The 26,247-nt window shown below is 37.4% G+C and overlaps 1 protein-coding gene across 4 annotated transcripts in view; it reads right to left on the reverse strand.

Moving 5' to 3' along the window:
• ITPR2 (inositol 1,4,5-trisphosphate receptor type 2) overlaps positions 1 to 26,247 on the reverse strand; it is a 489,660-nt gene that overhangs the window by 257,426 nt on the left and 205,987 nt on the right. For all 4 annotated transcript variants that reach the window (XR_009617392.3, XM_060658096.3, XM_060658095.3 and 1 more), the window contains exons 27-32: positions 19,410 to 19,499; positions 19,167 to 19,292; positions 16,038 to 16,160; positions 15,208 to 15,408; positions 13,096 to 13,347; positions 9,372 to 9,497 (exon numbers count right to left, since the gene is read on the reverse strand). Coding sequence is in view for 3 of the 4 variants with exons in the window: in XM_060658096.3 (XP_060514079.3) it covers positions 9,372 to 9,497; positions 13,096 to 13,347; positions 15,208 to 15,408; positions 16,038 to 16,160; positions 19,167 to 19,292; positions 19,410 to 19,499 (918 nt within the window). In the remaining variant the exon portion in view is untranslated. The remainder of the gene's footprint in view (positions 1 to 9,371; positions 9,498 to 13,095; positions 13,348 to 15,207; positions 15,409 to 16,037; positions 16,161 to 19,166; positions 19,293 to 19,409; positions 19,500 to 26,247) is intronic.

Genomic DNA, 26,247 nt, shown 5'->3' on the forward strand with positions numbered 1-26,247 from the left:
CCCATGTAATCATTTCATGCCTATTTTGTCATGTACAGATGATCCAAATCCTCTAACCACTTTAAATAAGACCTGGATAATGACTGATACAGTATGTATCATTTTAACATATTTTTCATAGTAAGCCGTTTTTGATTGTCATTTCACATATATTCTCACATTCTGATTTTTTATTTAGAATGTTCATTCCATTACATTTCGTTGTGTCAAATAATTCTTAATATTCAGAATTCTGAGCATTTTTTATTTAGATCATTTCTATTTACTTAATATAAAGAAGGAAAAACTCCCTTCCACAAAAGAAAAGGATATGCTATACGTTTTGCTCTAGTTTCTTACTAGTCTTTCTCCATCCCTGTACACATCTTGACTCCCATTAACTCTTCACACTATCTAGCAGTTTGCTGCTGTAGTGACCTGACTTATGGATTGTGATCAATTTTTCCCATTTTGATATCCAACCGTCCTCCAAAAACTTACTGAACAGCAATTTGTTGTCTCATTCTTAGGTTGCTTGAGGTTTGTCTTATAGCACGTCATTAATCACTATTTAAATATCTCTGGTATATTCCACGTGTCATTATTTTTAAAATATTTGTAAAATAAAATATTAAAACAATCCCAAACTCCACCTATTATTATTTTCAAGTTATTTGTTTAAATTATTAAACTATTATTATTTAAATGGAAGCTAAAGATTGGATTAGGAGTTAGAACAGTGAACCAAACAAAACAAAGTCCCTAATCTAGAAGAGCCTTTCTTCTAACCAGGAAAGACACACAATAGACAAACCAATAAATACATAATATAAGTGGAAAATAGAGCAGATAGAAGACTCTAGAGAAAAATAAAGAAGGTCAGGCTGTACAGGGAGGAGTACAGCTCCTTTTTCATGCTGCAGGATGAATGGGCACAATTGAGGATTACTATTTTATATAACTTGCTTGGGGAACCTCTCTGGATAAGGTGACATTTTAATAAAAAACTGAAGGGAGGGAGGAAACAGCCCTGGAGGTTTCTGGGGGAAAGAGCAAGTGAAAATCTGTCTTCACCAGTAGAATATAAGTCCCTTGACACCAGAAACTAGTCTGACTTGCTCACCACTGCACATGCAGGCCCTCAGCACATAGTGGGTATAAAATCACTTGCTGAAAAACAAATATTAAACAATATTTCTAGACATAATTATGACTAACATTTCTCCCCTTGCATATAGAATGTCCCTTCTCCCTTTGGCTCTGAAAGCGACTGCTCCTCTTCCAAAGATGACAGGTGGGGTTAAATACATTATTATATGCTAGAGTAGCACTGTCCATTAGGACTTTCTGCAATGATGGATCTGTTTCTGCGATGTCCCATGCACATGCTTATTGGGCACTTGAAAGGTGGCTCTTGCTACTGAGGAACGGGATTTTCTATTTGATTTAATTTTACTCAATTAAAATTTAATTTTAGATGTGGCAAGTTGCTACCCTGTAGGATAGAGCAACTCTAGTGTCAGTAACATAATTGTGATCACAGACACTAAGGAATACTAGTCCTAAGGATTGTTTTTGTATTCCTCATTCACAGTAAACATGTTCCTTTGCATAGCTGAGGTCATGGCACATTTTTATTTGCATTTGCATTCCTTCACTCATGAGGCCAAAACCTCCAAACATTTGCTTTTTACACCTCCTTTTTAGGTGAGGCATCGGTTTGTACACTCAGTTGGCTTTCTCAGAATTCTAAATTCATCTTTTAAAAACATAATATTTTTCTTAATATCAGTATGTATTGATCATAGGAACCCTGAAAAAAATACAGAAAAGCACAAAATGGAAAGAAAAAATTATCCATAATACAAAAATCTAGATAAAACCATGATTAACCTCTTACAATCCTCTCTTATAATCCTTGTGCTCTACCATGTACATTTTACATAACTGAAATTATTCTAGATAACCAGTTTTGTATTCTTTTTATACTCATCATTGAACCATTAGCACCTTCCCACGTTATTAAAAATCCTCGAAAAATAATCTCAATGACTCCATAACATCAATCTTATAGATATATCATAATTTATTGAACTATTTCTCTATTATTAAAATTTGAAACTATTTCCGACTATCTATTATTATAAAAGCATGTTGAACTTCTTTGACCATAAATCTTTGATATCATTTCTAATTATTTCCCAAGGACAGATTCTTGGAAGGTAAATTATTTGACACATTAAAAAGGTATGAAGGTTTCTTTTAATGTACTACCAAAATGCTTTTCAGAAAGACGACATAAATTTACATTCTCATCAGCAAAGTATGTGAACCACCATTTAACATTATCTCTTTACTTTTATCTTTTTGCCCTTACAACTTTGATAGTTAGAAACTGGATCTTATTTTTCTTTGTTTTTTTAAAAAATTATTAGCAGTTGACTATTTTTTTCAGGGGTTCACTTGTATTTCCTCCTCTATAAATCATGAATGCCTGGGTCTTGACCATTTCATTATTAGATTTTGAGTGCTTTTCTTACCTATACATAAAAGTTCTTTATGTAAAGATTACTTAGGCCTTTTTAAAAATATTTAGTAACTTTTTCTATTTTGATTTTTTTTATTTATGCACGTGATGTTTTTATGTCCTTAAATTTGAAACTTTCAAATAGTGAAAAGTCTATTATTTTCCTTAGCTCTTCTCATTCACTGCTTTTATGCTTAAAAAGAACTTTCTCATCTAAAGACAGATAAATATCCACCTATATTCCCATCCATTTTTATTGTTCCACATTTATCTCTAAAATCTTAATCTAATTGCAATTTGCGCCATTGTATGATTTAGGTTAGGAGCGGAGTTCATTTCACCCCACATTGCCAGTGTCCTCAAATGTCATTCTGATTTAGTTCAAATCAATGATTTTTGTTGAATGCCTATTCCATGCCAAGAATGTTCTATGTACCTGAGGTCTATCGATGAATTAAATATATAAGAATCACTACCTTAATGTAGCTTCTATTATTACTTTAATAATCTAGCAGTAAGCAAACTATAGCCTAAGGGACAAATCTAGCCATATCCATTCATTTACATATTGTCTGTGGCTCCTTTCCCTTTAGTAATTGCTATAGCTGTTGTGATAATGGCCTCAAAAGCTGAAATATTAACTACCTTGCCATTTACAGAAAAAGTTTGCTCATCCCTGAAAGTAACTAATCACTTCCCTACTCTTGGGTAACAATTTCTTTATTACATAAATATCTTACATATGTAAAATCTGTTTATGCCTATTTATTTCATTCTGTTGATACATTGATTTAATTCTATGCTAAGACTACACTTATTTTGTTTTCTAATTCATCTCTTTAATATTTTTCACCTCAGTGGACATCTATTTATTTATTCCACAAATACATACTATCTACTATGTGTGAGAACCTGTTCTAGGTCAGGCGTGCAGCAATGAACCAAACAAAACCCCTTCCCATTGTTTGTTTCAGTAGAAAAAAATACAAATGCATATAAAAATGTCATATGGAGATAAGTTCTATGAAGAAAACTGGAGCAAGTGAAGGGGGGAGAAGAGGGAAGAAGCTGCTATACAGAAGGTAGTAAGTGAAGGGCTCTTGGAAGACTTTAAGTAGGAACATGAAAGAGGTCTTGAAGATACCTGGAAGACCAGTGCATCCCAGGCAGACAGAAAGGTGTGTTTGGCATATTTGAGGAGCAGCAAGATGGCCAGTAGATGGAACAGAGAGCTAGGGGAAATTAAGTGGACACAGGGTAAACAGGGGAATAGCCAAATCATGTAGACATTTTACGTTCAGAGGAATCTAAGCAGAGGAGTGACCTGAGCCAGCATTCTTCTTATTCTCCTTTTTAGTCATTATGGCTGTTGTACAGAGAATAGATGAAGAAAGAGAGCAAGCATGAAAGCATGGAAACAGGTAATGAGGTTACTGCAATAATCCAGACAAGAGTTAATCTTGGAGAAAGGTGGTAGTGAAGAACTGTTCAGAAGTAGTCATGTTTTGAATATTTTAGAGTTTGGAGAATTTGCTTAAGGAATGGATTTAGAGTATAAGAAAACAAAACTTACAGATAACACCAAGATTTTTTGCTTGAATGCCTAGAATGAATCATGGAATTGCCATTTAATGAGATGCAAAAGACTTGAGAGGGAATTAATTTTTAGTGGGACATAGGGGTAAATGAGGTTAGATGGCCAAGAGGAGATGTCATATGGGCAGTTGGAGACTAGACATCAGGCGAAGGTATTAAATCAGTCTGGTATTAAAGACAGGAGAATGATGAGATCAGCAAGCAAGTGATTGTAAATAGAAGGGAGTAAGTCCAAAGTTTGAGTCTGGCACATTCCAATATTTGGAAAGATTCGGGGGAAAGAGAAAAAAAAAACTTAAGAAAGTTGTGCCTGGATGGCTCAGTCAATTAAGCATCCGACTTCAGCTCAGGTCTCAATCTCGTGGTTTGTGAGTTCGAGCCCTGCATCAGGCTTTGTGCTGATAGCTCGGAGCCTGGAGCCTGCATCAGATTCTGTGTCTCCCTCTCTCTGTTCCCCACCCTCCGTTTCACACTCTGTCTCTCTCTCTCTCTCTCTCTCTCTCTCAAAAATAAATAAACACTAAAAAAATTAAAAAGTACTTTGAGCCAAATGCTCTCTCAAAAATAAATAAAAACTTAAAAAAAAAATTTTTAAACTTGAGAAAGAGTGGGCAATAAGGAGGGAGGCTTCACAACTGAAGGAAAAGTGCCACACAAAGGATAAGGTTTATAGAGTCTTTCTACTCTTCACTTCCCTGCAATACTAGCTAATAAGGCCAGACGAAAGGAACCCTTTAAAATAAGACTTGTCAATGGCTCCTTCAACTTAAGAAAGTCAAAAACAAAAAACAAAAAACAAACAAACAAACAAAAAAACAAAAAAACTCTAGAATCAAATCATCCAGCAAAGAAAACTTACTCAATTCTGTCAAATTAGAGAATTTGGAAAGTGTGGTTCAAAGCGCATATAAATTCCGCCTTTACTCCTACTTCCGACCTATTCGGTAAGCTAAGAAACGGGCAGGAATGGCTCACTATTTGAAAATAAAATACTCCAATTTGTCCTGTTAAGCAGTGACTGATGGGACAATGACATGACACTACATTAGATGCACCTCTAAGTTATTTCTTGGTCTAATTTCATTCTGCCAATATGTCACTTAGAGTACCATTGGTCATTACAAAAATCTTGAAATTAATAGCAAAATTGGAAACTTCTTCAGGAGAAAAAACTACACTCTGAAGCTAACATTGACCATAGTCCACTCCTCTTAAGGTGCTTTCTAATAACGACTCAAATCCCCTGACTCTGCAAAGGAAAGTATTTCTGCCCTACGAATGCCAATTTTAGCCCAGTGGAACATGGACCAAAGTGAGCTGCCACTACATGCTCTGAAAGACAGTGGAACAGCTTTTCATGAGTCTAATACCTTTGCTGCCTACCTAAACATGGTGTCTTTACAGAACACGGATGCTGTCAGGAAATCAGAATGGAATTAAGTATGTGAAACATAGCACCAGTTTATTAAAAATGGTCTTTCAAAAAGATTTTCTTATATGGGTCTTAGCAAGATAAAAGACAAGGGGGTGAAAACAGGAATATGAAGGATATTAATAAAGAGTCTTTAGGGGTGCCTGGGTGGCTCAGTTGGTTGAGCATCCAACTCTTGATTTCAGCTCAGGTCATGATCCCAGGGTCAAGGAATCGAGCCCCATGTCAGGCTCCATGCTCTCTCCGCCCCCTGCCCATCGCCCCTGCTCACGCTCTTAAATAAATAAATAAATAAATAAATATTTTTTAAAAAAATAAGACTCTTTAGAGAGCTTTACCCAAGAGCAAACAAAAAGAACCTGGTACAAATGACTCCAGAGAAACATGAAAAGAAAAGTGGAAGGTGGTATGAATGCCTCTCCATATTAATATTTCATTTCATTCGCCTTTTAAATAAGATTGTTCTCCAAACTTCTACTAAAATAGTCATCTGCCTTGTGCTGGCCGGACCCTGCCTGAAACACTGGGTTCCAGTCCAAATGTCATACTTTTAAAACACTGACAAATTAGAGAGAACCCAAAAGTGTATCTAAAAGAGTAAGGAGCCCAGAAACCATACCAGAAGAGGCACCACTGCAAGACATGAGCTGTCATAACAAATCTGAGGAGCTGTTAGGGAAAAGGCACTGGATTAGGCCGCAGCAGACTTCCCAGCTCTTGCTCCTAGCGAGGCAAGTCACCCCACGCTAGCAAATTAATCTTATTAACTTTAACAATTAAAGTTATGCAATAATGAAACCAGTTGTCTCAAAAAAAAAAAAAATAGTGAGATCATTGTTACTGGAAATACACAGGCAGGTGCTGAAGACTATGAACTATACGACTGCCAGTCTCTTCCAACCTTAAGATCCTATGATTCTTTAGGCCCAAGTTGCCACATACTTTCCCTCCAGATTCCCTCCACCATTTCTCACTGATGTGAATCAGCTGCTCTAGGACTTCATCACTTTATGGGAACATCTGAATTTAGCCCATCTCTATGTCAAGCCAGTATTGTGCATGTCCTGCTTCACGGGCATGGTTTCTGGCTCTCGCCTGCACTGCATGGTCTTCCTTTTGGTCATCCTCAACATTACTATTTGGCATAGGTATTGAGGAAGATTGTTGCAATTGCTTTAAAGGCTACATATAACCTTATAATAATCGCAGTGATGTTGCCATAATTTGGATGGAATAGATGATGTTACCAGCACTCTTAGTAAGTGCCACACACGTGCTAAGAGCCTTATACACATTATCACGTTGAATCCTCCTGGTAACCCTATGAGGAATGTGTTATTGTATTCATTTTACAAATATGGAAACTCAGAGTCAGAGGAGTAAGTACTTTGCTCAAGGGAACTGAGCTGGGAAGAGGCAGAATCTGGACTTGAACTTTGGTCTGCCTAATGCCTCTAAAGTACCTACTCTTACACTACTATATTCTACTGCAATGGTTCCCAAAGTATGGCCCCTGGACCAGCGGCTTCAGCATCACCTAGGAACTTGTTAAAAATGAAAAGACTCACATCTACTGAATCAGAAACTCTGGGGTAGAGCTCAGCAATCTGTGCTTTAACAAACTCTCCAGGTAATTCTGATGCTCACCGAAGCTTAAGAACTACTGATCTACTCAACTAGAAATTTGCCTAGAAGGCCACATTCTCCTTATTTTAACAAATTTTTGTGTTTGAATTTGAGTATGAGGTGGCTCCTTAATTTTTCTTCAAGAGGAGAAAGAGCCCAGTTATGGAAAAGTCCGGTTTCCTGTCCCTTCCCTGAAATAGGAAGGGTGATTCTTTGTCATTCTTAGTGAGGGGATAAGACAGCTGCTGTTTTAAAATATAAATAAGAGGAAAACAAGAAGGTAAAAAAAAAAATGCTTTTTGCAATATAGATAAGCTGTTGTGGTTAGACATAATGAATGAATAAACTAAAAAGATCTCAAAACTCCCCTCAAGGCTTCATAACAAATAACATTAATTGTCTACTTACTCAAAACAATTAAAATAAAAATCTTTCCTAGCAGGCACATGCTTTGAAAACACACAAACAAAAAAAGAATATATAGGTCTTAGCCTTACGAACACATCAATGAAAAGGGTGTTTCCAAGGTGGCATAACCAGTGGCAGTTACCATCAGCTTTCTATGGTTTAAAAAATAAAAATCCTTTTAGCTTTGCAGTTCATGCCACCTAGAATGTGACCTTGGTCTTTTCAAGCTTATCTTTAGTCCATGGCACTGTGCAACTCTGCAAATCAGTCTATAATCTCTTTAATATCTTCCTGCATGCGCAGTTTTAAAGCTCAGTCATCGGCATATAAACCATCCTTTACTTCAAGGTCTCTAGAGATACTTGCAGCCGATCAGACACAAGGGCTTTCTCTAGGACACAGGGGTAAATATGAGTGGTACAAAAGTCCTGTGTAAAACAAGATGATTTCTCCACAGGTGCTGGTTTACCTGACAAAGGTAATGAGTGGCTTTTCATTCTATAGAAATGAAGTCAAATCGGAACTGCCTTACTCCACATGTGCTTGAACATAGTAGAGTTGGCTCATCCCACACCACAGCCAAGGTAAAACAAGCACACTTCACCCGAAAACTCTGACTAAATAAAAGAGTTCCTGGACTGGAATAATAATGATTTATTTTATTTTCCAAGATTACTCTCAGATGTCTGAGTCTGTCTCGATGTTTTATCATACCCCCTTTGTCTTCTCTCCTTCCAGAAAGGGTTGTATGGAGGCAGTTAGCTAGTGGATAACAGTCAGCATCCATTCTTATAAGACAGTGGAAATATGGACCTCACTAATCCCTCTCCTCTAAATATATCTAAATGAGGCATAAAGCACTCAGGAATGCAGAGAGCCAAAGCACTGGGCCAGTCCACCATAAGTCATCATAGTTCTAGGGATTATCTATATACTATCTTCTATTAGTGCAACTCTTTGAACATTATATCCCATAACTTCAAAGGAAAACTAGAGAAGATCAAAAAATACTAACATAATAGAACCTGTATGTTTTGACAATTCAACATGCCAAAATGCGGGGGAGGGCCTAAGATAAACTAAATGAAATTAAGTGCTGTCTATAAAGAAGATTCCTTCCTTCCTTTCTTCAGTTGTGCATTCATTTACTCAGTTTTACTCAAAACCATATGCTGGACAATATCTAGAAAATGTCAACCAGCTCCACATGTCCTCTCCAATCCCCACCAAAAGTCAAACAAGAGGAAATGGACTCAGTAAAAAGCAAGAGATATTTTGACTGACAAGTGAAAATACCAGATGATTCAATTACTGGAGCACTCTCCCAAAGAAAATTCTGAATAGGCAACACTGAGCAATGCTAAGCCCTGGGTAGTCTGGTCAAGTACCTGTCTGTCTGAAAGCATGGGTCAAGGCTTCCCGAGATCTCTTCCGTCTATGGTTCATAATTGCACCCATGTTAAGAGGGTGAATACAAATTGACCTCTGCCAATATCTTCCTAACCACTGTAAAAATGCCACTAAAATCCCATTTCATAACAAAATGATATAGTCAGTTTTAAAAGGAAAAACGAACGCTTTGTTGCTACACACACTATACTGGGTATTTTGTGCACATGAACTCATTAAATGTCACAATCTTGTGAAATGCATTCACAACTTTTTCAATGTAATGGATTACATCCAAAGTTGGCGAGTTTAATTCCAAGTTTTCATCCAGATCTTTGATACCACCTTGTCAAAATATATATCAACAGCCTAACTAAACATGCAGTACTATTTAATGATGGAAGTGTAACTCACCCTTGCCATATCCACCAAGAAGTTCTCAAATAACTTCCAAATGTGGTTACTTGTGTAGATTTCTTTCATTTCCACTTCTGTGTCCACATAACAGTGATTAACGAAATTCACATAAGCAATTTTAACCTGTGCAAGTTTCAAATACAAAAGAAAGTTTGTTTTCTTGATTGTTCATTTTCAAATGCCAATTACAACAAGTTAAGTAAAATCTGAGTGACTATCGTGGATTATAGCATGTTTTGTTTCTACCTAGAAAGCATTCTCGTTTCCCTTTTTTTACTAAACCACTCCAGCCCCTGACCCAGGGTAAACACATGACCTAGGGGCCTGTTCCCCTGGGCCCGGTGATTGGTGTGCAAGAGTACACTTGACTTAAACCAAGTCTATTGTACCTGAGACACTGAGAGTCAAATGTGATCCCTTTCCCTGTCTTCTTTCCTCTCCCTCCCCATTTCTCTTTCTCTTTCTTTCTCTCCATCTCTGTCATTCCCCCTCCCCTCCACCCCCCCCCCCTCTCTCTCTCTCTCTTATTACTAAAGTAGAACAAGGTAAACCTGAATTCCAAGAAGCCATCTTTTCCAGACGTGTGGAGGACAAACAAGCTCAGGAGAACGATGCAAAACCACAAAGGTAAAGGGACCAAGAGATGGAAGAATTCTGACATTGTTTGAATATCTTGACCCATCATAAGAACTATCCTTCAAATTTCCAAATACAAGAGCCAATAAAATTCCCTTTTTTTTATTTAAACCATTTAAGATAGGTCTCTATATTTTGAAACCAAGAGGATTCTAATATAATGTTTAAATGTATTCATTAAATACTGTTATTGCCATTCAGAAATATTTAAATTACTATTTCTGAGAAGAAACAGGCTCACAGTTTACAAAAAATTACATTATTTTAAGATGTAATAAAATTCTTTTCCATACTTAACAAAATGCCTCAAAAAGGACTGAATCTCACCAACATAGAGTGCTTCTAAAGTGTGTAGGGCAGTAGTTTTTCTTTTCTTTTCTTTTCTTTCTTTTTGATGAAAATGTGATGTGTGCTATAAACCTCCCTCAAAAATGCATATAAAATACAAAATCATGTAAACAATTTCAAGGATTCATTGAATCCAACTTAGAACCATAAGGAATACAGGGCCAGCTTTCATGCCTTCAGTGCTTATCTCTACTTGACTCTGGTCAAAAACAAACCTTCAGTGACAGGGTGCCTGTGTCAAGAACTGATTATAGGAAAGGAGACATCGGAACCATTCAGTGCATTATCATAATCATCTTGACAGCAGCTTATATTTATCCATGGTTTGCTGCATGCCAAACACCTTCAGCATTTTGTAAGTAATATCTTACTTAATTTAATCCTCCAACAATCCTCTCAGATATATACTATCCTTGTTTCACTTAAAAACTGTGGAAATTGGGGCACCTAGCTGGCTCAGTCAGAAGAGCATGCGACTCTTGATCTCAGGTCATGAATTCAAGCCCCATGCTGGGTGCAGAGATTACTTACATAAGTAAAATAAACAAAACAAAATAAAATAAAGTTGTGGAAATTGAAGATCAGAAAGGTTAAGTAACCTGTTGGAATCAGTCACACAGCTAGAAGTAACGGATCCAGGATTCTGACTCATTCATTCATTCATTCACTCAAAACATATAATTTTTAAATGTTTATTTATTTACCTTGAGAGAGAAAATGATCTGGGGAGGGGCATAGAGGAAGGGAATCTCAAGCAGGCTCTGTACTGTCAGCACTGAGCCCTTCACAAGACTCCATCTCACAAACCGTGAGATCATGACCTGAGCCGAAGTCAAGAGTTGGACACTCAACCAACTGAGCCACACAGATGCCCCTCACAACATATTTATTAAGTATAGACTTAGGTTCAGACAATATAATGGTAAATAGAAACAACCTAGTTGCTATTCTCATCAAGCTTATAATCTTGAGAAAGGATGTGAAGGCTATAGACATGTGTTAACAAAATCCAAAGGCCAAATTTCAAATTGTAGACTCGTATAGACTCTATCTACTATGGGAGGCCAGGGAAGTGTTCCTTAAAGAAGTAATGCTTGAATCAAGAAGGATGAAGAGGAGCAAGGTAGGTGAATATAAGAGGTCGGAGTGGTGTGGTCAGAAAGAACTGCATGTGGGAAGAAGCACAGTGAGCTTCAGGCCTCAAATAAAGACAGAACCCATGAATTTAAGCACTACACTATGCTTCCTTTCTTTGCCATCTTCTTTCAAACTAATCAAAGCATGAAGTACCTTTCATATGAAGTGTCAATAATTCCACAAAATTTCACAAAAATATATTTTTAAGTTCATCACTACATAGCACTAGTTGGAAGTAGGGAAGTTAATCTAACACATTCTTAAGTCATTCTAACTTAAAATGTTTGGATTTACTAAAGGAGACAGGGATGCTATTTCGAAGGGACACATGCACCCCAATGTTTAGAGCAGCACTATCAACAATAGCCAAAGTATGGAAAGAGACCAAATGCCCATCGATGGATGAATGGATAACGAAGGAGTGGTATGTATATATACAATGGAGTATTACTCGGCAATCAAAAAGGATGAAATCTTGCTATTTGCAACTATGTGGATGGAACTAGAGGGTATTATGCTAAGTGAAATTAGTCAGTCAGAGAAAGACAAATATAGTATGATTTCACTCATATGAGGACTTTAAGATACAGAACAGATGAACACAAGGGAAGAGAAGCAAAAATAATATAAAAACAGGGAGGGGGACAAAACATAAGAGACTCTTAAATATGAAGAACAGAGGGTTACTGGAGGGGTTGTCGGGGGGGGGGGATGGGCTAAATGGGTAAGGGGCATTAAGGAATCTACTCCTGAAATCATTGATGCATTATATGCTTACTAACTTGGATGTAAATTTAAAAAATAAATTAAAAATAAAAAGTAAAACTGATTGGAAGGACGGGAGGGAAGATTTGAAAAATGAAGGAAGAAAGGTGGATGGGACGAGCAGGGCACTGTTATTTTTCTTCATAAACTTTTTGCTACAACCTGATTCTTTAAAAAAAAATGTTTGGACTTATATTCAATGCATCACACATTAATGAACTTTGCAGCAATACAACAGTAGAAAAAAAAAAGAAATTATTGCAATATACATTCCTGGAAGCCTCATTAATCCTGTTGGCAGACAACCAGTTTTTAACAAGTTTTTTTTTTCCCTATTATCAGCCAAAGAAGGACAGAGAGCAAAAAACAGATGTGTGAATAAAGCAAAATGCATGTCCATATTTCCATGAATGCATTTATTCCGTAAAGCAAGGTAAACCTACAGAGTCTAATCGATGATACTGCTGCCCATCCTGGCCTCTCCTACTGATGACCATGAATTATTTATGGAGCATTTTTTACATTCTCAAGAACATACCACAGGTTACAAGTAAATCTGTTTTACCATCTTGACATACTTAGAATTTAAGAGACTTATAGTAGCTCCCAGTAAACCAACAGTGTCTCTACTTTGAAAAATGGATCATCTTTCATAGCTTCTTGTGGAACTGAAAAAGTAAACTTGTTATGCCCTTTTAAATTTTTCTAATTACATAGCTGAGTACAATTTCTTGACTAAATACGTCATCTCGTTATAAATAGTATGGGGACTTCGGCACTTATGGACTTTATATTAATAACAATTCCATGGCTGCTAAGCTTTTGCCAGGCTTACCTCAGGGATGCAGTCATCATGGGTCACCACCCTTACTATGTCGTCCAAGGGCAGAAGGGAATTGCACTTGATTTCAGTATAGACATTTTTCCCCTCTGTACATGCTGCCAGCAGCTCCACCAGCGTGATGTGGTAAGCTAAGGGGCCACTCTCATCCCCTCGGTCTCTCTCTGAACACATCATATGGAGAAGGATGGGAAATGAGGCTCTGTCATTGTAAAATATCAGCACATCTTCACCCCCATTTATCAACTGAAACGATAATAAGAGAATCTACATAGCAGTCCAAATCGAATGTTCATCTGTGCAGTTATTTCTAAAGGCTTGGTCTATCTGGAAATACATGCATCGCTTTGTAAAAACACAAATAATGTTGCAAAAGCAGAACTATACCAAGACAGAGTAGTAAAAAGATTCTGGTCATGCGCCAAGTGATTATTTATGAATACTATCAAAACCAGCCAGGGAGATATGGGGAGGATGGATAGGGACAAGAATTAAGTGACATGGATGATAGTTAATCACTCACCAGTGAGTTACCCCCTGAAATTAAACCTGCAAAATATTTGAATAAACTTACTTTCCTCTACTTCAAATAGAAGATGCCGTTGCCAAAGACATGAGAAATCTCATAAGTCTAATCTTACTAAAACAGAATAAAATATCTCCACTCCCTTCAATAGTGACAGAATAAAAAGGCAAGTATCTTGGGGCACCTGGGTGGCTCAATTTGTTAAGCATCTGACTTCGGCTCAGTTCATGATCTCACAGTTCGTGGGTTAGAGCCCCGCATCAGACTCTGCGCTGACAGCTCAGAGCCTGAGTGAGGCCTGCTTCTGATTCTGTGTCTCCCTCTCTGTCTGCCCCTCCCCCACTCGCACTCTTTCTCTTGCTCAAAAATAAACAAACAAACAAACAAAAAGCAAGTACTTTGAGCCAAATGCAGCTCAACAAGAATCTGGAAGTTCCATGTGTCATGGGCAGCAATAGGGAATGGAGGTAAAAGTGGAGATGAGAGAAAAAGAACACTTAAAAAAAGAGAGAGAGGGGAACCTGGGTGGCTCACTCAGTTAAGCATCCAACTTCAGCTCAGGTCATGATGTCATGGTTCACAGGTTTGAGCCCCACATCAGGCTCTGTGCTGACAGCTCAGAGCCTGGAGCCTGCTTTGGATTGGGGTCTCCCTCTCTCTCTCTGCCCCTTCCCCCCACCCCCTCTCAAAATAAATAAATAAATATTAAAAAATTCAAGGCTTTAGGCTGAATTAATTTTAAGATTTCTATGGGGCAGGAGGGATCACATCGTGTCAATATAGAAGTCTTCCCCCATTCCCAAGTTTAAAGTATAGAATTATGAAAATCCCCTCATATCAATATAATCTATTACGTGACTGTTTAGTCGCCATGGTTGAAAGCAGCCTTAATCCATATAGGCCTTTAGAGAACCATTAGGTCACAGAGAAATGATTTACCCAAATGGGCTCAATTTCTCCAAAGTACCACTTGGTTCCTGGTGAGTAACTTATTCATTGCATAAACCTCACTCAATGTCAAACATCACAATGAAGAGGGCAACATAAATGAGGTACTTCAACAATTTGAATTTCTTAAATTTTCAACTTACTCTAAATACCTACGGTTCTACCTATAATAAATCACCAATGGATAATTTCTATTAATTAATTTAATTCCCTTCAAACCTTTCTACAAATGGTAGCAGAGAATATCCATTCTATATTTGAGGAACAGAGTATCAAAAGGCAGTGGGAAAGCAAAGTTTAAACCATTGTTGTTACATATTGAAAAAATTTTAAATATAAAATGTATCGCTTCCCTTCTAAATTATAACATTTCATACAATTTTGCCATTTAAAATACATAAATTCATTAAGGATCAAAAAGAAAAATAAACTCTTGGAAAGTTATAAAATCAACATACATTATGTTCCTTCACTAGATCTAAACAAAATATATTTGTTGCTGAAGTCGTCAGGATTCAATTGCTTTCCAAACCTTTATTGTGGGGGGTTTTCTACACTATACATTCACAGAAAACACCTACTTGAGCCCATTATTTCTGGGAAGCTGCTTAAAATGCAAACTGAGAACATACCTCTGTCATTACCATATCCTGGCATTTCTTCACATATTTGCCATCTGCTTTTACAATCGTTTGCAAAAACCTCAGGTACTCCACGTGGCGGCCATGTGTCTCAATGCAGTGCACAAAGTGTTGTACTACCCTCTCGCTGATCTCATTGCAGAGATGGTAATTGTTCATGAAGATGTGCCGCATGGTTTCTGCTTCAAGGAGCTAACCAGAGAGGAATGTGCCCTTGTAATTCTGACACGATCAATTTTCTATTTTACTCTACTTAGGCTAATTTCCCTGCTTGTGATCAGTTTTCTACTTTATGCAAAGCCATAGTGGGTTTCCTGTGCAAGTCTTCTACGAAATGCAGTGAGATCATTCACCATTAAAAGAAAACTGAGCTCACAAAGGAATTTAGTTGGAAGAAGGAGTTGATTGTCATAAAGGTCAGCATGTTGGCAATGGTATTCTTGAGATTAATTATTACTCAAAGTTAGCTCTTCCCCAGGATCCGCCAACACGCATTTTACAGAGTTAACTCTACCTTTGAGTTTTCCATATTTATCTCACTCAGGGCATTTCAGTTAGATCTTTGTTCTACCATATTTTTTCCCTAACATTAAACTATATACATATAAAGGAAGTTGTCACTTTCAGGTAAAATTCATGTAATATTTCAAGTGTCTGTAAATGTTTCCTTAATGGAAATAAAACATATTCACTTTTAGGGAGAGAACCTCTACGAGGAAAAAATAAGGTGGCAAAGGCTAATAAAATTCCATTCATCAATGCTGCTAAAACAAATTTGATGGAACTTTTCTATAAATATTAGAAGTCACTAAAATACTTACACCAGGAGTTAAAAACAAATTGAGATGTTTGTGAAGGAGAACTTGGTTCTGTGGATTTCCCCGACAGAAATTCTGCAGGAATGTGTGGGCCAGATGCATCACTTCATTCATCTTTTCGTCATTCTGTAAGCGAGAGAGTAGCAATGATATGAAGAAACAAACATACCATAATACCAAATATTATGAAAAAGAACCTTCTTTCCCACATGTATTCTTTTTCCTCTCTGCCACTGTTCTATGCTCCCCCTCCTCTGTGCTCTTGCTGTTTCTACACCTCTCCAGGTTACCTCACTGTTACCATCCCCCACCTCCACCATCTTCTAGATGTTTCTTACCTCCTCTTTATTTCTCCTTCTATTACCTGTTCTGCTCCACGCTCTCAGCCCCTCTTTGTTTTTGTTGGTCCCCAGCCTTCCTGCTTGTTCACTACCTTCACCCAAGTCTGCCTACAGCTTCATCTTCCTCCCCTGCCTCTGTGCCCACAGCTCACCTGTCCTGCCTTCCTTTCTCTCTGTCCCCTGGACCTCTCTGTTCCCTCCTCTCTGCTTTACCCCAAATCCCTCTTACCCCTCCCTTCTCTTGGACTTGCTCTCTTTCCCAGTACTTCCATGTATCTGGATATTCCTTTTTCTTGCTTCCTCCTCTTTCCCACCTTCTAGATTCTTCTCCTTCCCAAACTCTTCCCTTCCTACTGTTTTTCCCAGCATCTGTCATCTCTCATCCTCTTGCCTTGTCCCTAGTCTCTTTCTTCTCTCCACTCACTTTTCCTCCATTCCCACCCATAAATTTCTCTTTATATATATTTCTGACCTCATCTCAACTCTACTTCCCCCTCCCCTGCTCTCTGCCCTCACCTTCTATGTACTTTGTCTCTTATTTCCATCTCTTTGTTTTCCTGTTCCTCTTTGCTCTCTGACCCCCTCCCTTCCCCAGTCTTTTTTGGGTCCCCCTCTATCTTAACACATGTACTCATAAGTTCTTTTCCTTATTTACTGTCATTTTCCAAAGTCCCACGACACTATCATTCACTTATAGAAATCTCAATAAGAAATGAAGTCTCGAAATTCACAAAGAATACAAAGTTCTCTTCTCAAAAGTGGTCTTTCAACAATATCACTGGAACCACCTAAGTTTTTTCTGGGTAGTTGATTATCCGATCTGTCATGTAGGCAGTGTCAGAGAACATAATGTACTCATATTTTCAGTAGTAGTTTTAATAAATAATTTAATGTTTTCTGTTTTTCCTAATCTAAGAGTCTATAGTTTATGCTATCTATAACTAACTAAACAGCCTATGATCATTAATAGACCCATTTCCTCATACTTAACTGGAGAATAAATAAAACAAAAAAACTTCATTCCTAACTGAAAAATAGAAAATTTTAATTCAAAATCTACTAACACTTTCCTTCACTTGTGTAATCCAGGGATAGATGAAAGGCATCAAAGAGACTTCAGCCACAGGAATACCCAATTCCCACTGAAAAGCTGGCCAGTATAGAACACCAGGGCCAGAACTACCGTATCTGACATTTCTTTGAAACTCTCATCTTATTCTTTTTATGTTTCTGAACAAGGCAGCTCTTAAAACTGAACAAATCAATCTATAAACATAACATAGTAGTAAAATACTGAATGCTACAGATATGTTATTAGAAAAAGGGACTTGATGACATGTCCAATGCCCACGTTACAATATCAAAGATGAAATAATTTGGATAATAAATGCTGAGGATTTAATACCTTTTGTTGCCTTTCAATAAATCTTGTATTGCATTCTATGCATTGAATGAATTATGCCACCCAAGGAATGATAGAATTTATAAGCTTACCTGTTAAAAAGTAAGCTGAATAGGGGAGCAAGCCTACATAAGGAGTGAAAGTCCAAGTCAGGAGAACATATGCACCAGGAAAGGCCTGGCAGGGCATGGTGGTGCTTGAGAGATAAAGGGGCATCCACCCTGGCGTGGGGGGTTGTCAGAGCCTGAGGTGCGGAGGGTGTCCACATGGAGTAGTAGGCAATAGCAGTAATGGAAGATTAGCTATTACAAAGTATTGACATGGGTAACTGTTTCAATACACACGTATGTTCCCTGGATTTGTCTATTTAGAGAGCCTAGAGGGACAAAACCCCAAAAGCAGTAAGTACACTTAATTTTCAGAACTTTGCTTCTAAACACATACTTCCCCAAACAGAAGCAGGGCCACTTAAAGAAATGGCCACCTCCAGAGCTGGAACAAGAAAAATGTAAGGTGACCTTGGAACGTTTTAAGGTGCAAAAAGCAAGAAACTATTCAAAGAATGATGTGGCATGTTAGAGGACAGAGAAGCTAATTCAGAGGAGTCCCAGTGGGCAGACTGGGGACAATTTGAGAATCAAATAGATAATTAGAGAAGCCTAGAATAACCTACTGAATAAAGAGCATCCACAAGTTTATACTGATCAAAATAAATAAGTGAATAAATAAATTGAAAGTTTGATGAAGAATGGTGTATTTGCTTAGTTTCAGAGCGCCTCTCCACAAAATACTTATTAATTACCAAGGGAAAATGAGTACTTCACAGTGGAGAATCCTGGCAGACACCGCCTTAATCAAGTGATCAAAGTAAACACCATCAGTGATGGGATCAAAATCAGAATCATGTGCCTCCTGATAGGAAGTGGTGGGAAGAATGTAGCCTCACTTGTTATGTTCCTGCCAAAGATGCATAACTGAATCTAATCATGAGGAAACATTAGCTGGCCCAAATTAAGGAACAGTTTTCAAAAGAGCTGGTCTGTCTTCAAAAGTGTCAATGTCATAGGAGCTCCAAACAGCACCTGTTTCTCAAGTGGACCTTTTTGTCACACAGGACACATTTCAGATGATGAGAAAAATGTGACCAGTGACTGAGGCTTAAGTGGCAGTAAAGTGTCATGCTCTTTCCTGACCTGGAAGGTTGTTGTGTGGTTATGTAGAAAGAAGAATGTCCTTTCTGTAGGAAGCACAAGCTAAAGGGCTCAGGGCTGATCAGATCGGCAACTTACTTTCAAGTAGTTCAGGGAAAAAAATTCTTGTAACTTTGCTATATATGATAGTAGATCATATCAAAATTAAAAAAAATTTTTTAAGTAACTAAGAACTAACCTTTTCATAGGGTATCTGCAGAAGATCCAACACCACCGAATGGGCTCCCATATTTTTCAGTAATCGTTGATGTTGATTCCGACACTTTTTATTCTGTACACAGAGTTTACTTAGTCTAATCAAAATCTTGAAAAAGAGGAAAAGCATTAAATATAAAAGATATAGTATTAAATATGATACACAAGCAAAAATTATTTGCCATGCAAACATAAGCCCATATAAAAATGGTGGACATCTGCTGACCTCCTTCACGATCCGGTAGTTATTACCCCTATTGCTGTCAATCTGAGGTTTCCTTGTTCCATCCTGCACTGGACTTAAAATGCTTGATTCCTAAAACAAACACAAGTATGCATTTTTATCCCATATATAACTTTGTAATAAATAATGAGTATATTATAAAATGTTCTTAAATGTTTCCTTTGTACTTTTTTATCCCATAAAAAGTTCCTTGGTTTGAAAAAGTCATGCAAATGACTATTTCCAAATAGTCACCAAATTACAAGATAAACAGTATTACTGATAATTAAAGAGTTAAGTTAAAAAGGAAAAGATAATACACATAACGTTATCAGTGTATTTCCTTATGCTAAACATATCAGATATATCATTGCTTTATATTGCCTATAGGAGAAAGAATAGTAAAAATCCAGGGCATAAAATGTGTAATTTCATCATCAGGGATAAACTACAGGGAAAAAAAGAGTGAAGAATCATATCATAACAGCTGAAAAAACACTGCAGGAATGGAAGGAAAGAACACTTTAACCCAAGAATTCTCTGCCAGGTTACCATGACATCCTTAAGAGTCATGACTTGGGGCCAGCAAAGCATGTAAAAAACCATGAAAATGAAGAAAAGAAAAGAAAATTTAAATTAAAAATAATATTCTAAAGTAGTAAATTAATAAAGCTTCCTAAGAGGTCCCAAAACACCAAAATACTTCATTGTGACAACAATTATTTGTAGCAGTACGATAAAAACACAAAGATAGGGAGTGACATATTTTTTTTTTAATTTTTTTTAACATTTATTTATTTTTGAGACAGAGAGAGACAGAGAATGAACGGGGGAGGGTCAGAGAGAGGGAGACACAGAATTCGAAGTAGGCTCCAGGCCCTGAGCTGTCAGCACAGAGCCCAACGCGGGGCTCGAACTCACGAACCACGAGATCATGACCTGAGCCGAAGTCGGATGCCCAACCGACTGAGCCACGCAGGCGCCCCAGGGAGTGACATATTTTAAATATCAACTCTCGTAATCATTAAATAAAAATAAAATATGTCACAAATAATTTAATAAGTGAACATTTATTAAGACTTCACACATGCCTGGTAACAGACAAAGATGAACAGATCGAAAAGAAATAGAATATGTGGTCCTTCCCACATGAACAGTACAGTCTAATTAGGAAAACTGGGAAAACATGAAAATAAAGATTTGAACTGAGCAGAATTCACTATTCAGAGAGGGAAAGGGAGAAAAACTATAGTTTTAGACAGCTTTATGAAGGAGGTCAAGTTGAAGCCAAGGTCTTGAAAGATGAAATTTATTTAAGTATGAGAGATGTGTGGAGGTAGAGGAGCACTTGTTAAGTGAAGAGGTCACTGCAGCCAAAGGGCTCTGCAGAAAGAACACACAGAATAGTGTATAGAGAAAGGCAAGAACTGTCCGTGCATCCTGTAGAGAGACCAATTAGTAGAGTGGCGCCTGATTACCTTCCTGATTTACAACACATACAAAATGGCACTGGGATGAATGTCACATCCAACTTGTGTCAAACAACACATTGAACTCCTGACTATATTGATGGTGTTGGGTTCTCACAGTTAGAGGGGACCCCCAATCTAAACCCAGGGAAAAGAAGTGACAAACATATGCAAAGCCAGCCAATGTAATTTCATTTGTCTCCAGCTGTTGTCCAAAGCCGTCTCCATGACAAATCACAAAATTAATGCAAACCAAGAAAGAAAAGAAACAAACAAACAGACAAACCTTTGTGTGCTGGTCAAAGAATTCTGATGATGGGGTGCCTGGGTGGCTTAGTTGGTTAAGCATCCAACTTCAGCTCAGGCCATGATTTCATGGTTCCTGGGTTCGAGCCCCACATCAGGCACTGTGCTGTCAGCTCAGAAACTGGAGCCTGCTTCGGATTCTGTGTCTCCCTCTCTCTCTGCCCCTCCCCCACACTCTCTCTCTCTCTCTCTCTCTCTCTCTCTCAAAAATAAATAAACATTTTAAAAAAAGGAATTTTGATGAAAGGCTTCAAGTAGGGGAGTGACTCTACCAGTGCAGACCCATCACCACGCCTTAGTAAACTTTGTATTCACCTTTGCTTTTGTCAGGCAAATATTGCCCAAGATGGAGGTTCCCAATCTGAATGCCAACCTTAGTAAATAACCTCTCTCACCATTTTACAGAGGCTATGAACATCTCCTCTTTTCCATCTGCAAATTCCAGTACCATCTACAAACCTACCTTCCCTGCTGGGTCTCAGAGGAAAAAACAAAACAAAACAAAACTTCTCATGCATGGCTTTTAAAAATTCCATCTCCCCTGCCTCCTCTCCCTGCTTCATCTCTGTTTCCTGTGCGTGAGCAGTTTCTACTCTCTACTGATTCATTCTCACCTCTTTAAAAATATGGCTAAGTTGAGGCTAAACTACCATTTTTAAGTGATATGCCCAGCCTTGGAAGAAGTCATGCATCTCAGATTATGGCCCCTACTACATTTCCAAAATAAGGGACGCCTGGGTAGCTCAGTCCATTAAGCTCTAGACTCTTGGTTTCGGCTCAGGTCACTATCTCACGGTTCAGGGGTTCAAGCCCCACATCAGGCTCCATGCTGATGGTGTGGAGCGTGCTTGGAATTCTCTTTCTCTCCATCTCTCTCTGCCCCTCTCCTGCTTGCTCTCTCTCTAAATAAATAAATAAACTTAAAAAAAATTTTTTTAAAAGAAAAGAATACTCTCTACCACACTGTACTAAAATTGCTTTGTGTGCCAATGACTCATAATTACCAAAACTTTCTTTAGCATTTGATTCTGTAGTTCACTACCATTTTCTTTAAACCCCACTCTCTTTCTTTATCATGCCATGATAGTCTTCAAGATTACTTTCTACCTTTCTGACCACCTTATCTCTTTCACTCAATAGTATTATAATTGCAGAAAGTAACGGATAGGGAACAGAAGCATTCACAAGGTTGCTGTTGGATTGTAGGATGGTATCACCTATCTATCTATCCTCGAATAGATAGATGCTAGGAGGGAAAGGAAAGCAGTCCAACCTCCACCACAGGTATATAAAAGAGAAAAAAGAATGCGAGAGAGACTGTCTACAAGACGTCACTAAGTAAATCCTAAAAAGTTGTAGGAGGAAGTGTCAAGCTATATATGTAAGTGAAGCCAGTGCAGAAGAGGGAAGGAGCCCAACTGCTGATATGAATGGAAACCATTTAGATAGAAAAAGACAGGAGGTCAGAGAATGAGACAGAGTTTCTATTTGATAACAAAAACTATTGATGAGAAATTGAAATTGCGAAAGCTAGAAATATAATTAAATTTCTTTTGTCTCTTAAACGTGGAGGTTGAATTTTAAAAGGCCATGTTCTTTTTTTTCTGGAAGAGAAGAAAATTAAAGACAACCAAGTTTGTACTACAAACTAGGATTAAGATATTACAAGAGTAAAGAATGACAAATCTCCTAGGGTAGAAAGGAGATCTTTCTGATATATGTCACCTTTATAAAAAAAAAAAAATCAGTTGAAAATACTGGCAAAGCTTTGGCAGGTATATTTAAGTCTATTTTTTCAAACAATGACCTGAAGGAAAAGCAGCTGTCTTGTTTTAAGAAAAGTAATCTCAGGCAAAATGTACTACATTACAAATCTATGCTCTTTAGTTCAGCCTGGGAAAAGACACGGACAGTGCTAAACTCCCTAAGTATGGGAATTATGAAGAATAATTATTTTAATTTAAAACTGCCAGCAGTCAACAAAAGGAGGCAGCACTAGAGAATTCAAAATCAACCCCTTTTAATTTCAGAAAATAATTCAGTGTAATTAAATGGAACAAAAATATTAACCCAGAGAACATCTGGATGATTCCAAAGCAGATCAGGGGGATTTAAAAAACATGGAAATTGTATAATTACAGTCACATTTGAGTTTTTTAATTTTGATGCCAAAATGCTCTAAGTCAAGGTATTCCAAAAGTTTTCCTCCAGAAAGGGCAGAAATTGATTATACATTTTAAATCCTATATAACTTTGACCTTAGGTTAGTGGCCAACTCTACAAATCCCTGCCTTCATTCTAGTAAACAAAATATTAGTAAGCTACAAAAGGTAGAAATGTAACTTATGCAGAGCCCCAAAGCTGAGTAGGCTCAGAAAAAAAAATGCGTAACACTAAGAACAGAGCCATGCGCATAGTAGATACCCCAATTACCCTTTTGGCAACAGTGATGAAAAATAAAAATGGCTCTCCAAAAGTATTTGCACTTTACTATAATTATTTCCTATCATCTAGAAGAATTTGAATTTATTTCCTCTAATGGAATATGGGAAACTGCTTAATTCAGTGATTTTATAGAGGAAGGTAGATTTTTAATTGCATAGCATACACTGTAACATAAAGCAGTAGGTTCAGAAACAATATAGCGAGGATAGTCTAGAAGGATCTAGACATTTCTAGAAGAGTCTAGAAATTGTATGGAGAGCAAGGTTCTAGGCAGACACTCAAAGAGCGAATATTTAAACAAATACTGGTTCTGAATAGAGCTAACCCCCAAAATTTATCTTGCATCAGTCAAGGAAATGCTTTTATATCAATAGCAAAAATCATAAAGGGAAATAATTTTATATGAACTGTATGATGAGTTAAATATTGGCACCAGTTAATGGGAATCTGGCTCCTTAATTTCCACAAGGGCAATCATGCTTGTAAAACAACAACAACAACAACAACAACAACAACAACAACAACAACCTTCCAAATCCTACTATGTAGAACTGCCTGCATCTGCAGCTGCATTATTAAAATAGCTCAGTGCATGTCTTCTCTTTGTTCCCACCCCAGTGAAGTTACAGGATGTCCTTCCTCAGCAATGTTGTCAAGTCAGCAAGACTGCAAAGCATTCTGCTCACCATCTGTATCCCTAGCCTTCTCTTCCTGTAACCATTATTCAACTGAATCAGTGGCATCATTTACCAGTCACCATCCTCCCAACTTCAGAAGTCAAATGCCTTCCTTCTCCCTTCCCAGATTCTTCCAAAGCATGGGGAAAAAAATCTAATAATCAATATTTTTTATTATAATTTAGTTTAAAGCCCTTCATAATATATGTCACCTTCCTCAGACAACAGAATGATAACCTCACTGTGGGATGGCATTTTTCTCCCTCCCATCTAAGAGTAATGTCATATACCAGTCATTTAGGAAGACTTCTAGAGGGTTGCAGATCCCTAAAATCACCCTAGATCTACTTATCTGACCTTGGATGTAAAGCTAATTTGGACAATTATGGGGTCATGGTTGACAGTTTCTGCTTCTGGTTGACATGTAAGGCTGCTTGAAGATTTGGCCCAAGATCTACAGTTTGCAGAAGAGATGGTGTCCACCATCACTGGCAGATAACTTCCCTTCAGACTTCCTTCAACTCAAATCCAAATACTTTCCCTTCTAGAGGGTAAAAACATATTCCTAACCTTACCCCAAACCCATTTCCTTTCCCTTTGTCCCAAGACAAATACAATATGGACTCATTTGACAGCATTTTAATTAGTATTTGATGATGTTTAATCAGATGTCCTAGAAAACATCCCAAATCTCCTTGGCCATCTATATCTCTGATAAATAAGGTACCAAAAGAGGGTGTGCCACTAGAGGGCACTGGAGGGAATTTAGGAAAACAGGGAATAAATGGATGACAGGTCTTCTCAATGTAAACTCATAGTTGTTTTCATAAAAATGCATCAGGAACCCATTACAGTATAGCAATATATAACACTTTTTACAATACTGTATTTATACTATAATACTTTTTAATATAATCCTCACCAGTGATATAAAACATAGAAAGGACAGGCAACCCTTTTGTCAACAGGGTGACACAGAATAACAAAGCACAGTACAGAAAATGAAAACAGCAATATAATAGAGTCCTTAGAGACTGTGTCTGATACCTGAGATGCTGTGTGAAAGAAGCTTCCCTAGAAACAATCATATCACAACACTCCCTGATGTAGCTGTGAGAAGGGGGATGTACACACAGAATGTAAAGGAAAGCCATCAGCACCTTCTTTTAGACTCACTCTTTAGCAAGCAAGCGTTACAGAAACGTTAGTGCCTGGTCCAATGACATCTGCTCTAATGTGAATGAATCAACTTCTATCATATTCTTATAAGCTACTTGCTGAGGAAAAGAAACCATATAAAAACTTAGAATTCTCACTGACAACTTACATGAAATTGCGAACAAATGGCAAAGTGAAAAAAAAAAAATAGCAAGACAGGAACTGTTCTTTATAACAAGAAGGGAAATACTAAGTTTATCCTAAAACAGCATTAATTTTAAATGTAGGCCAAAAGACAAGAAGGGAAAAGACTCTTATAGTAGAAGTAATTCAAAGAAACAAACTCAGGGGATGTAAGCATTACATTTAAGAATTTGCATTATAACCAAATGGAATGAGGATGTATAAAAGTAGCATTTGGCTCAAAACCAAAAATTCATTTTCAGATGGGTATCTTGTGAAAGGACTTATTTTTGTGGCACTCACCTAAGCAATCACCTTCAGTAGCATTTGCTCAGAGGCAAAGACAGGATATGTAATGTTATATAAATAAATGAAATAAATATACAACAAGGTCTGTGGCAAAATTTAAAAAATGGAGATAAGAAAACAAATTCCAGAAAAGGAAAATTCAGGAAAGCATGCCCCGAAATCAATGGACAAAAGTTCTTAATGCAAATGTCACAGTGTCCTTCATTGGGCAGGACATGTAGGAAGGTTCTGTCTAAAGCACATGGACTCCATCTGTACCAAGTCATGAAGGTTAGAAATTGTACCCGTTGCTTT

The sequence above is a fragment of the Panthera onca genome, chromosome B4 (genome assembly GCF_046562875.1).
Source record: "Panthera onca isolate mPanOnc1 chromosome B4, mPanOnc1 haplotype 2, whole genome shotgun sequence".
Taxonomy (NCBI): Eukaryota; Metazoa; Chordata; class Mammalia; order Carnivora; family Felidae; genus Panthera; species Panthera onca.